The sequence below is a fragment of the Mustela putorius genome, unplaced genomic scaffold, assembly GCF_011764305.1.
Source record: "Mustela putorius furo isolate JIRA1106 unplaced genomic scaffold, ASM1176430v1.1 tig00537295_pilon_pilon_pilon, whole genome shotgun sequence".
NCBI classification, from domain to species: domain Eukaryota; kingdom Metazoa; phylum Chordata; class Mammalia; order Carnivora; family Mustelidae; genus Mustela; species Mustela putorius.
In genome coordinates, this window is record NW_025422433.1 from 1,036,493 (window position 1) to 1,052,542 (window position 16,050).

A 16,050-nucleotide genomic window follows, 5' to 3' on the forward strand; every position below is an offset into this window, starting at 1 on the left:
TCGGCCGCCGCCCCGCGGGGAGACGGAGCGACGACCGCCCGCGTCCCAGCTCCTTCTCCAGCCCCGCGGGCGGCGCCTGCGGAGGGGGGCGGGGCGCAGCCCGCAGGTCGCGGCCGTGGCGTGCGCCGCAGCGCTGCCCGGGAAGCCCAGAGCCGCCTGGAGCGCGCGGGTGGCGCGGCGGAGGGCGGGGCGCCGGCTCGCCCCAGCGCTCGCTCCGGGGCGCGGCGGCCCGCGGCGACGACCACCGAGAGCTCGCACCGCCCGGAGTCCTAGAGCGGACCGGAAGTGCGCGCCGGCCGGCGGGGTCGTGCGGGCGGCGGCGGGCGCGTCCGGGAGCCCGCGGGCGGGGAGGCTGGCCCTGGGCCCGCGCTCCTCCGAGGCGGGAGCCGCGGCTGCGGGGAGAGCGCGGCTGTGCGAGCGGCCGCCGGGGTCGGCTCCGGAGCGCCTTGTCCGCGCGGTGGCCGCCCGGCTCCGGGGCGCAGGCGTCATGAGGCCCGCAGCGGCCGCGGGCCCGTCGGGTTGCGGCGTGGCCGGCCCCGGGGCCCGCAGCTCGCCGTCGGGTGCTCGCCGCTTCCGGTCCGCGCGGGGCTGGAATTCCCGCTGCAGGGACTCGCTCCGGTGACTGCCCAGCGCTGTCACGGACTCGAGTCCTCGCGCTCCGCGGCCGCCGTCGGCCTGTGCTCACGGAAACGTGCCGGACGGGCGCGGGGGCGGCGCGCGCCTGCCGGGACCCCGCGTGCGGTGGGACCCGGTGCGGTGAGACCCCGGGGCGGTGAGACCCCGCGTGCGCACCCGTCGGACCCCGGGGCGGTGAGATCCCGCGTGCGGTGAGACCCGGTGCGGTGAGACCCGGGTGCGGTGAGACCCGGGTGCGGTGAGACCCCGGGGCGGTGAGACCCGGTGCGGTGAGACCCGGGTGCGGTGAGACCCCGGGGCGGTGAGACCCCGCGTGCGGTGAGACCCGCGTGCGGTGAGACCCGGTGCGGTGAGACCCCGCGTGCGGTGAGACCCCGGGGCGGTAAGACCCCGGGTGCGCACCCGTGGGACCCCGGGGCGGTGAGACCCCGCGTGCGGTGAGACTCCGGGGCGGTGAGCTGCCCGCTGTGCTGCGAGGTCTCGGGATGGCCACGGCCTCCGGGGTTCTCCCGGGCCTGGCTGGCCGGGCTGCGGCGGAGCGTGGGGAGATTATCAGAGTGAAGGTTAAAGAGGAGGACCACGTTTGGGATCAGGAGTCCTGCCTGCACGAGAATGTGACTCTCACCCGGGAGCTCTGCCGCCTGCGCTTCCGGCAGTTCTGCTACCAGGAGACCCCGGGGCCCCGCGAGGCGCTGAGCCGGCTGCGGGAGCTCTGCCGACGCTGGCTGCGGCCCGAGACGCACAGCAAGGAGCAGATCGTGGAGCTGCTGGTGCTGGAGCAGTTCCTGACCATCCTGCCCGAGGAGCTGCAGGCCTGGGTGCGGGAGCAGCAGCCGGAGAGCGGGGAGCAGGCGGTGGCCGCGCTGGAGGACCTGGAGAGGGAGCTGGACGAGCCTCGACATCAGGTGAGAGATGGCCGGGCCCCAGCTTCCCCGGAGAGTTGGAGTGTGCGGGTCCAAGGGGGAGTCGCGTGGTCAGCTTCACTCAGATGGGTGCATTATCCTGGTCACTGGTGCCGAGGAATACATTGGCCCTCGTGGATAACAGTGTAGATGTAAGTGATAGCTGATCCAGATATGTAACCAGACCCGAACCCTGATCTACTGCTTACCAGTAGGCAGTGTATTTTTAGTGACTGTGAGCTTTAATCTCTTATAGTGAGCTCTTATGGTGCCCACACCCTAGCTGTATATGAAAACGAAGCAGTAAAAGAATGTGAGGAATACCCTCTAGGAGAGACAAGTAGAGAAGCAGCCAAATGTAATAGAATTGTCCAGAAACGGTGAATGAGGAGATTTGGGTTCCATAATAGGTTCCATATAACGAGCGGTGTCACCTTGGACCTGTCACACCTTCTCTGGGCTTCAGTGTGTTCATCAGTACAACAGAGAGACTCATGGCATCATTTTCTAGATACTTCCCAGTACGTGGAGTAGTTGGCATACGAAGTGTGTTGAACTCAGCGTTTGGTCTTTCCCCATCACACTAGAGGTTATTTCTAAGAGAATATGCCTTCCTTTTAGGACCGTAATTGTAGACCATTATGGGTATTGCCAGACCCTCGGACGTGTCTCTAGTGATACTGTCCATGCACTGATCTGAGCCCTTGGAAGGTGAACATTTCATGTGCACAGTCGGAAGCGCTACAGTTCGCTTCTCGGAAATGCAAAGCTTTCATACGAGACCAACACATGGGAACGTGAGTCCATGTGATGAAGACGTCGTGCTGACTAGTACACGAATTTTACCAGCAAGTGCATGTTTTGGGCCGCTGGGTAAGAGCACCTGAAGATAGTGGAATGCAGCCCATTGTGAAGGCCAACAGCACCATGCCAAGGGCCCACTGTCCTCCACACCCTTCCTCTAGGCTCTCACAGCTGTACTCTCGGTTTCGGAAATGCTTATTTGCATGGTTCCCTCCCGTCTTCCTGCATTTTTTGTTAAACTTTTTTGTGTTCCAGAAAATGAGCAGGCACGGGGGTTTACAGGTGCCTCAGGAGGGTGTTGGTGATAAAATTTCTGCTAGTGAGCGTAACAGAAGAAAAGCTTAACCGCAGGAAAGCTCAGAATTACAAAGCGCTTTGAAAAGAAAAGGGAAAAACCCGTGACATTGATCGTGCATGCAGGTGGCATAAAGGAGTCAGAGGCAGTGCTGGGAAGAAAAGGGCAGTCACCTCGCTGGAACCGGCCAGTGCTACAGAGTTTGCTAGAACGACCGTGAGGAAATGGAAGACAGGAGCCCTGTCAGGTATGTGGATTGAGTACCAGACACAGCGGCAGTCAGAGGCAGCCTTTCTCAGAACAAAGAAGGCCTTAGCGGTTGATGAAGACCTTAAGAAAAGACCTTTAAAAAAGCTGGAACTCCTGCAGAAGTGCCTTCATCTGGAAGAAGCAGTGTCTGTTCTGTGACTTCAGGAACCGCCATGCCTTCCGCCACGTTAAGCTCTCGGTGCGGCTGTGAGTGCATGTGGGAGAAGTGTAGACGGTTCCCCGGTATTAAGAAAGTTGACTGATGAAGAAGGCTGTACCCAAGATGAGATTTTTAACTTTAAGGAAACCAGTCTCTATTGGAAGTGGATTCCCTCGAGAGCCTGTGTCCCGAAGGAAGAAACGCACTGTTGAGGGCTGAAGGCCACAGAGATCAGCTGGTGTGATGTTGGGTTCAAATGCCGGTGGGGTTGTAAAGCTGAAGCTTGCCGTGAGCACACTGCCCGCGCACGAGCTTTGAAAGGAGTCGCGAAGACGAGCCTCCTGTAGCCGTAGCAAGAGAGGCTGCCTGACAGTGTAGATACTTATGGTCTTCCAGGTGATGTTTTGTAGATGGTTTAAAAAAGTAACTACAAGAGGAAAAAAAAATTATGTTTCAAAATTCTTTTGATTCAGGAAATTATAAGCCATCCAAGCCATCCTCCAACAAATCCTGAGCTTTCTTCAAATATTAAAATTCTCTTTTCCCTTCCTAATACAACTTTGGTACTCTAGCCCCTTGATCAGGGTGTGAGCTCAGCCTTTAAGGCTTTTTGCTTAAAGAGAATATTCAAGATGTTTCTTGCACCTATAAGGGGGTGAAATGCATACACAGTTTTTTCATTCTGGAATCAGTTCAACATTAAACTTGCCCTTGAGATTATTGGAGAGGTTTGGAATGACATCACAAAAGCCTGCTTGCTTGCAGGGTAGCATGAAGTTCTCCCTGATTCAGTTCGTGATTCCAGAGGCCGTGAGCCTTCTCAAGAGCTGTGAGCTTCCCAAGAGCTTTCCCAAAGCAAAGCACAGCTGTGTCGCTCTGGCGGAGGCTGCTCATCTGATGAGTGAAGGTACGGGGTGCTGCGGCGGTCCCATGTGGAAGCCCTTGTTCTGTGGGGGCTGCCGCGCTTGGTCACGGGCCACAAAAGGGAGGTGTGGAAGTCGTTCGTGGCTCCATCACTTTCTGCTTCCGGCGATGGAGCGGGCGTGGCAGCTGGCCAAGGACAATGCGGATCACACGGGCTTCGCACTTCTGTGCAAGCTCCGATTTGGAGCCATAGGAGCTGTGGTTTATGAACGACAGAAAATGTTTAAGCAGCACAGACTGGGTATCTGCTTGTCAGTCAGTGCCCGAGACGTGAAAACAAGGCAACGAGCCAGGACTGTTTCTGTGTATCTTCTGAAATCAGCACATTTGGCAAACGAGCAAAGGCTTCCCCAGTTGGACTTCCGAAAGCCGTGTCTCTGCCCCCGCTGCACGCTGTCCCCACACCTCTTTCCGACACGGTAGCTTCCCCTTCGTCAGGCAAAGTCCTGCAGGAAATGTAGCCATTCTTTACAATGTCTTTTCGACTATGTTTTTAATGCTTTTATTTTTACTAGGATTACTATCGTTGTACAGGTGCTCTGGTGACAAAGTTGTCTAGATGTTCAGTGGTCTGTCCGGCAACTTTATTTTCTCCATAAACCTTGTTATTTTCTGTGCAGCTTTGCAGAATGCATGTTTTCTCATGCGTTCACATATTCTGCGGTAGATGCCTGTCTAAGCAGTCTCTTACCTGTAGCCTGCATATCTTCTCCCTTTGTTTCAAATAAGCCATATTAGTTTTTCCTGTAAGATGGCCTGTTACTGTAGAATTTTCCTCTTTTCGCTTTGTTGAAAAATGTAGCCGTGGTAGGCCTTGGTGCTCGGTCAGTTCTGGGAAATGTTCACATTTGGTAACTTTTCATACTATTCAGGATTATAGGTATCTCCCTACTCTTACAGAATATTGCATTTGCATACATGTTTTTCATTTTTCTTGTTCCTGTGTGATTTCTGGAGGAGGGGGAAATGTCACCGTTGCAGGCATGTTTGGCTGCCCGCTGGACACAGGTGTCCCTGCTTCAGAAGGTTTCTCTCTGCCCCCTTGACGCCACTTGATTTTACAAAACTTGCATTAGTACAGGAATGGCTCCTTTTCACAAAAATGAAAATCCTCTTTGGATTTCTTCTGGTGAGAAAACAGGAGCGAATGCAGTCCTTTCAGAGGCGAAGCGGCCCTGGGCGAGCTGACAAAGCGGAGGGACTGTTGTGTGCCATTTTGCTTACGGTACTTCCATAGGAGCGCTCTGCTCTCGGACGGAGGCCCCTGTGTCTGCCCTCCTTAAGACACAGTGATTCTGCCCATGGCAGCAGTGTCCCTTCCTAAATGCTTTTCTGGATTTCCTTGTACTTGAGTTGGCTGTGCTGCTTAGCTCTGGCCGGGGTTGCGGGGGGGCGGCGGGGAATAAGCATGCATTCTGGGAGTTTCTGGGAAGTCTTTTACTTTTCTTATAAAATGTGGCAGATGTGTTCAGTTCTGTATTTTCCCACTTCTGTTTTAAACATAAATGGGGCATCTGGAGCCATCTCAGAAACTTCTTCAGTTGATGAATTTTGAGAGACTAGGATGACAATATTAGAAACAAAAGTGTTTCTATTCATGGTGATTGCTGATGAATATAAAGTTGTAATCTGTACATTTTAAAGCACAACATCTCACTAGCTGATGTCTGAATGTTGGTATGGACTATGTTAGCATAGTTCCTAACGTTGTTCCTATGTTAGCATAGGAAATGATGAGATACCACTAATACCTAGTAAAGTGAATGTAATGTTATATAAAAATTTTATATGTATCTTTACACTGTAGCATTGAAAATCTCAGCACAAGGTCAGACGTCCATGAAAGCATCAATTCCAAACAGTAAGATCCTCCAGCCTTACGTTTTCCGTCTGCCAGATCCAGACGGACTGCATGTAGAAACCTCGTATCTGAGTGTATAATGTACTGCAAATCAGTAAGCAAAAGGACACGTGCCCCAATTAAAAAATCAACAAAATACTCGAACATGCATTGCACAAAAAAAGGATAACTAGCCAGTAAAAGTGTAAAGCAATGATTCAATCTTACCAATCAGAAAAATGCAAATTAAAACAACGTGTGGTACCACTTTATTCCAACTAGCTTGGATTAAAAGTGCTGATGTGACCAAATTTTGGTAAGGACGTTGAGCCACTTTCCGAATGCTTATGTCCTGGTAGGATAAGTTGTTTTGATCACTTTGGAAATACCTACTGCGTGTAACCATGTTCTGACCTAACAAACCTAGTCCCAGGTATGTGTCTACAAGAGACACTTTCGAAGACATGTAAAATAATGGTCGTAGCAGCATCATTATAATTGCCAGAGACTCTGAACAACTGAAATGATTACTAGAAATGGGGCGGGGGAACGTAGTTACAGTGTGTTTGTACCGTCGGATACTATACAACTGTGAAAATAAATGGACGACTACGTTCGACAGTGTGGATACGTTTCACAAACATGATGTTGAACAAAGAAGCCAACAAAAATAAATGCACGTTGTATGATTTTGTTGATATAAAGTGCAGAAAGCAAAATGCGTCTGTGGGGATCCGTGTCAGAGTAGGACTTACTTTGGGGGGAGAGGGTGTGGCACAGGTAGCCTTCTGAGAGGCTGATTGTGTTCTAGGTGGTTTACTTTGTGGTAGATCATCCAGCTCTACGCTTATGAGCTCTCTGTTTTCCTAAGCATGTAATACTCCAACTAAAAACTGTATTAATTACGAGGTGGCTGAACAGCTGACCCTTGACCTCTGGATGCTGAGGTCAAGCGCCATGTGGGCCCGCGCGGAGTGTACAGGCTGCTGGAGAGTCTCTCTCCCTCTGCCCCTCCCCCATCACGTGCGTGCGCTCTTTCTCTGAAATAAATCTTTAAAAATTGTATTAATTTAAAGATTTTTATCCCATCGTGATGTCTCCTGTACGATGGTCTAGGGTATTTGACTAAATGCACACTTTTAGTTTCATGGGTCATGAGACTGAGGAATTCTTTTTGTAAAGGGAAGACCTGGGGAGGGAAATGTTCAGAATTAACCGAGTTTGCAGATGCCCCCCCAAAGGAGGAGCTGGCTTTTCCTTCGGTTTTGCAGGTGAGGTGCAGAGCGTGGGTAACACACCGGTGCACGGCAGAGCGCGGATTGGTGAGGTCCCCACACAGGGCTCCGTTCCGATAGAGCGGATGTTGTCTTTGTTTTGGCCTCAAGAACATTTGGTGAGGCAGCCTGTGGATGCTTGCGTCGATCGCACTGGGGCTTCCGCAAGGCTGTTGTGTGAGAAAGCAGGCTTGGCAGGAACATGCGGTGCACGTTCAGGCCGCCGCCGCTGAAAGGAGCGCCCCCCGAGAGGCCGAGCGGCCTGTTCTGTGTTCTTGTCGCTGTGAGGTCTATTAGGTAGATACAAACGAGAGTTTCTCTGCTTAGGGAGATGACAGCTTGCCTTTTTTTTTTTTTTTTTAAAGTAACTTTCATTCTTGCTCTGTTTTATTTTTTTTAAAGACTTTTATTTATTTGTGAGAGAGAGAGAGTGAGCGAATGAGCACACACATGCACAAGCAGGGGGAACAGCAGGCAGAGGGAGAAGCAGGCTGCACGTTGAGCAGGGAACCTATGTGGGACTCGATCCCAGGCCCCTGGGATCATGACCTGAGCTGAAGGCAGATGCTTAACTGACTGAGCCTGCAAGGTATCCCCAAAAATGGCTTCTTATGGGAGTGGGGGTGGAGTAGTATAGGAGCAAGACTTCTCTGAATATATATTTTGATTTTTCCCATAGCATGTGTTTTAAATATTTAATAAGCAATGTTACATTCAAAATGATTAAACAAACACAGAAACAGATACACTCAACTGTGTATCAAATTAATAACTAACAGCAAAACAGTAACTCAGGGGACTTGGGCACTGTGTTCTGACTATGTGCTCTTAGTGCAGTACTGTGTGTGGGCACAGAAAGCCCCAGAGTGATTTTGTAGGGGTGTCGTTGGGAGTCTTCTACAACACAAAGCACTGTAATTCTGAAACTTCTGTGCTTATTGTAGGTCACAGTAAATAAGTAGATGCAAGCAGTGGATTGAACTGGGTGGTTTTTGTTTCACTGTGGGAGAAGAATATGTTAAAATGGAATATGGAAAGCTGAAGTGTGGTGTTGAAATGGAATTGAATTCATGATAACCTACATATGCCCTTAACCGCTCTGTCCGCTGCAGGGCCGGGAGGGGGTGGTGCACCGGAACAGTGAGCCCTGCTGCTGCTCAGCCTGTTACCAGCACTGTTGCTCAGAAATGAATCGAGCCTCCTTGGGGAGACAGTTGAAACTAGATCCAGGACCGGGGAAATGCCGTGTGGCCTGTATGTGTGTTGTTCTGGAAAGCACAGATGTGCTGGAAACAGGAGTGGGGTCATGTGCCAAGGATGCAGGACCCTGATGAGCGGGACATGGGGAGCTGAGTGGGAGACAATTTAAGGTCAACGCGAGTGAGGATGCAGTGGGCCACAAAGTAAGTCTGCACGGATGTTTAAGATGAGAGACGGGGCACCTGGGCGGCTCCGTTGGGTAAGCGTCCAACTCGTGCTTTTGGCTCAGATCATGACTGACCTTAGGGTCATGAGACGAAGGCCTCCCCCCTACCCCCCACAGGCTCTGCTCTGAGCATGGAGCCTGCCGAAGGTTCTCCCTCCCTCTCCCCTGCCCCATGCAGTGCGCACGCCTGCTCTCCCTCCCTGACAGAGAAAGACAGACAGACAGAAACCTCTTTATAGAAGTTTGCTAGCTAGTAAATGTAGAAGGAATTGTAAAGGCAGCAGTCACCATTTTGCAACCCCCAGTATAAAAATGGACCAGAATTACCAGAGAATGCTAAAACCGTTGGGGAATAGCTATTTACATAGTTCTACACTATGACCCCACAGCTGACTTACTGATTACAGTGGGAGACGTGAATGGATAGAGCTGGAGGCCACTACCTGAGCTAAGTGACCAAGGTCCCCATTATCCATAATGCAGTAACTCGACGGTGTGCACACATGACACGCTGCAGCAGCACACAGCACTTACCTAGTATTCTTCCGGAAATCGCCCACCAGAGTCCACGTGCGAAGGAAGAGTAAGACAGATCCCTAATGTGGAGATTCTGTGACATAACTGGCTCTGACTTTTCAAAAATTGAATGTCATAAAAAGGCAGGAAACTATTTTAGATTAAAAGAACCAAAAGATACAATAACCAAAACCAATATATAAATATTGCTTCACAGAGTTAAAAAAAAAACCATAAAATGTATTTTGGGGACAGGTAGGGAAATTTATTTACAAACCATATATGAGATGATTAGTGTAAGGAGAAGATAATGTTTTCTTTTTCACCCAACCCAGTGATCCAAAATGATTGGCTTCTTTCCCCATCCATACGCTGGGGTAGTGTTTTCCACATTTATTCTAAAACAACTGGCAGATTCCTTTTTGGGTTGAAGCTCATCAGTAACTCGTAGGTAACTTGCATAGCCTCACCTCAAATATTTATTTTTAATTGCGCACACTGAAATCCATTTACAGCTTGCTTTTAATTATCACGATTTGGGGAGGATTCCTTTCATGAGTTTCTGTTGTCATCCCCCAACAGAAACCACCGGGATGAGTAGCAACTTCTGTCCAGTGGGGACGGTTGCTGTTGTATAGCTCTGGCTTTGTCAGTCCCAGGATTTTTCTCTCTTCTTGTTCCTTCTTTGATTCCTCTTAAGAATCCAGTGAAGACTTTTTTCTTCTTATGTTCTATTTCAGTAGAAGAATGTTCCGAGGTTTGTGCAGTGATCACATATATTAATTTCCAGATGTACCTGTTTGTCCTCAGGCCCCACAGAGCACAGATGGGCCAGAAATTCCTGTGCAGGAAATGACTCCTACGGAGACTGCGAAGGAGTCCTTTGGTGCCCAGCTCCAGCGCGTTGAAGACAGAATGGAATGTGACTCTCCAGAGCCACACCAGTCACCGCAGGACAGTGGTGAGGAGCTCCCTACTCAGCGGGGAGTCTGCTTCTCTCTCTGCCCCTCCCCCGGCTCTTGCGGGCTCGCTCGCTCTCTCTTTTTCTCCCATTCAAATAAATAAATCTTTTAAAAATCCATTGCTGTATTGCTGAGGCTTTTCTAGCCCAAAAAAAAAAAAAAAAAGTCTTTTTTTGTTAGTAAATAAATAACATCAATTTACTTCTTATTTTACATAAAACAGTGCTTTACTTCAGGCTAATCCCAGGTACTGCTCTGGAAAATCACATCGTGGCTTTCTGCTCTTGACTCTGTCACAACTGTCTGTTCCTGGCAGGGGTTCCTCATTTACCTTCTGTTCCTCCAAGGCTGGACTCTAACCAAAACCGCATTCCCCCTACTTTTGTGCTCGTAGCCTCTCTCTCTACCCCAGACTCTAGTGGCTACTTGGGCAGTATATATATTTCAAATTATATTCCCAAGTATTCTAACAGGTTTTTTCTTTATATTGTAGGGTCATTCTTGTGGCTTTCCATGATGTCTCAAAGCATGGGTGATGATAACTCCAGTCGTTTAGACACTAATGAACCAGAAATCGAACCAGAAAACATGAGAGAGAAGTTCTTCAGAAGCTTAGCAGTGTTACTGGAAAACAAAAGTAATAATACCAAGATATTTTCTAAAGCAAAGTACTGTCAGTTAATAAGGGAAGTGAAAGAGGCAAAAGTGAAGTCCAGAAAGGAATCTGTAGACTACCGCCGCTTAGCTAGATTTGATGTGGTCCTCGTACAAGGAAATGAGAAGCTGATTGAGGCCGCAAATGGGGAAACAGACAAGGTGCGGTATTACTTACACAGCGAGGAGTTATTTGACATTCTGCACGATACCCATCTCCGCACTGGACACGGCGGGCGCACCCGCATGGAGAAAGAGTTACAAGCGAAATACGGGAACGTCACAAAGGAAGTCATAATGCTATACCTGACACTCTGCGGAGCGTGCCGGCAGAAGAACGCGAAACTCAAGAAAGTTCTCACATCTAAGCCAATGAAGGAAGTGAATTCGAGATGCCAAGTGGATCTTATAGACATGCAGTTGAATCCCGATGGGGAGTATAAATTTATTATGCATTATCAAGACCTTTGTACAAAGTTGAGTTTCTTGCGGCCACTAAAATCTAAAAAGCCTAAGGAAGTTGCACATGCTCTTTTAGATATTTTTACAATTATTGGAGCACCCAGTGTCCTACAGTCTGACAATGGGAGGGAATTTTCAAGCCAGGTTGTCAGTGAACTCAGTAATATTTGGCCGGAATTAAAAATTGTCCATGGGAAGCCTCTACCCTGTCAAAGCCAAAGTTCTGTGAATCAAACTAACGAGGATATCCAAACTAGGATTCTCTCCCGGATGCAAACTCACCAGTCATCACACTGGGCTGAATTTTTGTGGTTCATTCAGATGACCCAGAATCAGCCCTATCACCGAGGCATGCAGCAGACTCCACGTGAAGGCAGCTGGAGCTCTGAAACTAAACTAGGCCTGTGTCATTCCCAGTTACCCGAAGACCTTCCTGCTAGCCTGAGTCCAGAAAACGGATCCGAACAAAGTGCGGCAGGAGCACAGCATGAAGAGAACATGGAGACTGGCACGGACAGCAGTGACCTTGAAGAACATCTTTCTGCTCCTCCCACCAGGGCCATGAGGAAGCCTCCCGAAAACAGACTAAGATTCGTACCCTGTGTGGTGTGTGAGAAGGAGTGCTCGGGGGCTCATCATTGCGTATCGTGTGATGAAAGCGTCCATGCGGTCTGCGGAGCGCCCCGCCAGCAGGACCCCGAGGGCTGTCATCACAGAATGGCGTGCAGCCTCTGCTGCGAGACCACGACAATGAAAAGGAAGCATGACGAGACCCAGAGAAGTTTGACCGGTCAGCCTTTCAAGATGCGGAAGCCATCAGAGACACCATTTCCCTCAGACGACGTCGGAGATTGGGTAAGAGTCCGAGCACCTGCAGCAGATCAGGGCAGGGAAGAGCTTCATTACCGCCCCTGTGCTCGCAGGGGAGGGTGTTTGGGCACACTGGAGACGCTGAAGCCCATGTGGCCGACTTGATTTTGTTTTCTCCAGAGAGAGAAACCCCATTACTGTTAGTGCGCCAGCCCCTCAATGCCTTTTTGCAGGTTGGAAGTTATGACCTTGAATCCTGCGCTGTATGTTGTCTGGGGTTATAATAGTATCTCTCTACTCTTTCTGGTATCGGGCATTTCCTGGGGGGCGGGTAGGAAAGCTAAGGGTGCGTTTCCCCAGGAGGATGAATGTGGGAAGAGCGGGACTGGACTTGACTTTGTTGTAGTTGTATGTGAGTTTGGGTGGGGAGGGAGGCTAGGAAAGGGCTTCTCAGGGCAAGTGAAGAAGTATTTAGGGGGAGGGGTGATCCGTTTGATAGTGAGGAATCATATGAGACAGGAGATTGTGAGATGTCTGTGTTGAGAAACGCTGTTTACAGATTTAAACGGAGAGTGTGAGATAAGACCAAAGAGATGTGTGTGAAATCAGCAGGTTTTATAAAGTAGAGTTACTGTGTGTGGAGTTTAGAGTTTCCAGATATGGAGGCTGGCCATGATTTGGGCCCGTGGTGCCTGGAGTGTGATCTTCAGACCAGCTCTGGTCTGCAGACGGTTTCTCCTAGTTCAGAGTGGTGAGTACATTAAGGAGGAGTTAGAACAATTCGACGTTGCTGTAGCACCCAGGCAGGTGATTCCTGAACTCGTGATTTTGAATAGAACACGGGTGGGTTTGGGGGTCACTGACCTCTTGGGGCCAGTCCTCATGCTGGGAGATGCACAAGGTCAGGCACCGTGACAGCATGTGATGTCTGATGGCCAGTCTGTCTGCCATAACTTGGAATCATGTAAACCTTTATTTACCTTCGTAACTTAATTTTAAAACCATTTTTAAGTTTTTAATCAAGCCTAGTTTTTAATCTGTAGTTTGTTACCAGAAAAAGGAGGAAAGTAAAATCTGTATTATTTATTTTTAATCCTAATTTCCAGATGGCGAAACAAGCCTCACTGGACTTTTTTGTCAAGAAAAAACACACCTTTTCTGAATATAGCAGCCGTAGTAAGAGAAATGGTAACAATGGAAGTCGCCCAGAGCAGGGGAAATCCAGAAGAGTTCACACAAGTTTCACTCGGAAGTATGACCCCTCGTATATTGAGTTCGGGTTTGTAGCTGTAATCGATGGTGCAGTGCTGAAGCCACAGTGTATTATTTGTGGAGATATCCTTGCCAATGAAGCCATGAAACCATCAAAGCTGAAGCGGCACTTGTATTCAAAACATAAAGAGATAAGTTCACAACCGAAAGAATTCTTTGAGAGAAAGAGTAGTGAATTAAAGAGCCAGCCGAAGCCGGTGCTGAATGTTTCTCACATAAACATCAGTGCTCTGCGGGCGTCCTACAAGGTGGCGCTCCCAGTGGCCAAGTCTAAGACGCCGTACACAATCGCGGAGACGCTGGTGAAAGACTGCATCAGAGAGGTCTGCCTGGAGATGCTGGGTGAGTCCGCAGCCCAGAAGGTGGCCCAGGTGCCGCTTTCCAACGACACCATAGCCCGGCGCATTCAGGAGCTGGCGAGCGACATGGAGGACCAGCTTGTAGAGCAAATAAAAGAAGCAAAGTACTTTTCGTTGCAGCTCGATGAATGCAGAGACGCTGCTAACACGGTCATTCTTCTGGTGTATGTGCGGTTCGAACATGATGATGATATAAAGGAAGAATTCTTCTTTTCAGCCTCTTTACCGACAAACACGACTAGCACGGAGCTGTATGAAGCTGTGAAGAATTACGTTGTCAACAAGTGTGGTCTGGAGTTCAGGTTTTGTGTGGGGGTGTGTTCTGATGGCACAGCCTCCATGACAGGGCCGTGCTCTGAGGTGGTGACCCAGATCAAGGAGCTGGCCCCAGAGTGCAAAATAACACATTGCTTCATTCATCGAGAAAGTCTGGCCATGAGAAAGGTGTCAGCGGAGCTAAACAGTGTGCTCACTGACACGGTAAAAATCGTGAATTATGTCAAGTCTAACGCGTTCAATTCCAGACTGTTCTCTCTGTTGTGCGACAACATGGAAGCTGACCACAAGCAGCTGTTGCTGCACGCCGAGATGCGGTGGTTGTCTCGGGGAAAGGTTCTGTCGAGAATGTTTGAAATACGAAATGAACTCTTAGTGTTTCTGCAAAGCAAGAAGCCAGTTTGGTCCCAGCTTTTTAGAGATGTGAATTGGACAGCCAGACTTGCTTATTTATCTGATATATTCAGTATTTTTAATGATCTTAATGTTTCCATGCAAGGGAAGAATGCAACCTGTTTTTCAATGGCTGACAAAATTGAAGGGCAAAAACAGAAGTTAGAAGCCTGGAAACACAGAGTTTCTGCAGGTTGTTATGACATGTTCCATAATTTAACAACAGTAATCCAGGAAGTAGGTAATGACCTTGATGTTGTCCGTCTGCGGAAAGTGATCAGTGAACATCTTACGAATCTGTTGGATTGTTTGGAATTGTATTTTCCTTCAAAAGAAGATCCGCGTGTGGGAAACTCGTGGATCCAAAATCCATTTCTTCCACCAAAAGATAATTTAAATTTAACTGTAACCCTCCAGGATAACTTGTTGAAGCTGGCTACTGATGAAGGATTGAAAACAAATTTTGAAAATACAGCATCGCTTGCTTCATTTTGGATAAAAGTTAAAAATGAGTATCCTGAACTTGCTGAGGTTGCTTTAAAACGCCTCCTTCTGTTCCCCTCAACATCCCTCTGCGAGACTGGGTTCTCTACTCTAAGCGTCATTAAAACAAAACACAGGAACAGTTTAAATATCCATTACCCTCTGAGAGTAGCGTTGTCATCAATCCAGCCGAGGTTAGACAAATTAGCAAGCAAGAAGCAAGCTCACTTATCCCATTAAGAACTTGAAGGTGTCCAGGAAGATCACGCACCTACACATCACAGAACAGGAAAAGCTACGATTAAAATAACAGTTCTCTGTATAAATTGTCTATATGTACACTTTCAGTTAAATGTATAGTTTTTATAATTTTTTATTCTTTCTTACATTTGTTATATTTATTAAAATGTAACTTTAAATCTCTTGCTTCTCCTATTAAAAAATTTGGTCCTGTCTTTCGTACGCCTTTGTCACTGTTGTGTTTCCTCGGGGTATTCAGATTGTAGGACAGCTTCAGGCTGGCAGTGATTTCTTGGAGATGGTGTCTCAGCCTACTGATGGGAAGGGAACTCGGGGCTGGAATCAGACTTGGAATGCCAGGGTCGGGGCCAGGGGGGTGGGCGGGCTTGTGCAGCTGGTCCTGGGGGAAGCTGACGTGAAGGTTCCTCCATAGGTGTGCACTTAGTGTGGCTGAGGTGGGGAAGCACTTCCTCGTCACGGTGTCATGGCTTTGGACTCAGCGTTGGTTCGTTCCGATTTCGTCACAGTTGGGGAGCGGGCCACAGTGAGGAGCTGAGGTCGGGTAAGGATCTCTAGACTTGGCTTGAGCCGATCGCTGTGAGGTTTTGTGGGACAAAGCCAGGTACTGGCTCTGCTGTAATGACCTCCGCCGCGCGGAGACGGTCCTGGATATGCCACACACCTGCACTCGCTCGGAAAGCAGAATTGCTTTCCCTCTACGTTTCTTTTTTAGGAATATTTGTCTTTCCTCCGTTTCTTCCTCCACGCGTCTAATTGTCTTACTGCACATTTTTTTCTTCAACGTCTTCTGAGCTATAGTTTACATGAAGACGTGAACTTGACGACTGGTGATGCCGTAAGTCAGAGGTAAGACGTTTTTCTGCCCGGTGTCTGCTGGTTCGGCAGTGAGTTCCCGTGTCCGTGGACACGTGTGTGCGTATTCCCATGCGCATGTGTGACTTCGGTGTTTGTCCCATTTATCAGGACGGGCGCGTTGCTCTAAAATTGTATTTATAGTCATTGATGTGTAGCAGGATGTCGTGTCGAGTACCCCCTATTCCAAAGAATGGTTGGCACGCTTCGACCCAGAAGCCTCCTGCCTCTCTCGCAAGC

General features: G+C 49.1%; 1 protein-coding gene across 1 annotated transcript; it reads left to right on the forward strand.

Moving 5' to 3' along the window:
* Positions 1 to 304: 304 nt before the first annotated feature.
* Positions 305 to 15,171, forward strand: ZBED9 (zinc finger BED-type containing 9). The gene is made up of 4 exons (XM_045073953.1): positions 305 to 1,541; positions 9,837 to 9,987; positions 10,482 to 11,959; positions 13,021 to 15,171. Exons 1-4 carry the CDS (start codon positions 1,122 to 1,124, stop codon positions 14,935 to 14,937), a joined length of 3,966 nt encoding a protein of 1,321 aa, XP_044929888.1. The 5' UTR covers positions 305 to 1,121; the 3' UTR covers positions 14,938 to 15,171.
* Positions 15,172 to 16,050: the final 879 nt, after the last annotated feature.

What these genes read in the sequence shown, in the direction of transcription:
- ZBED9 (XM_045073953.1), top strand. Translation starts at nt 1,122, where the DNA reads ATGGCCACGGCCTCCGGGGTTCTCCCGGGCCTGGCTGGCCGGGCTGCG. An exon ending in TGGACGAGCCTCGACATCAG is followed by an intron (nt 1,542 to 9,836) that starts GTGAGAGATGGC and finishes GTTTGTCCTCAG; the next exon opens with GCCCCACAGAGCACAGATGG. An exon ending in CCAGTCACCGCAGGACAGTG is followed by an intron (nt 9,988 to 10,481) that starts GTGAGGAGCTCC and finishes TTTATATTGTAG; the next exon opens with GGTCATTCTTGTGGCTTTCC.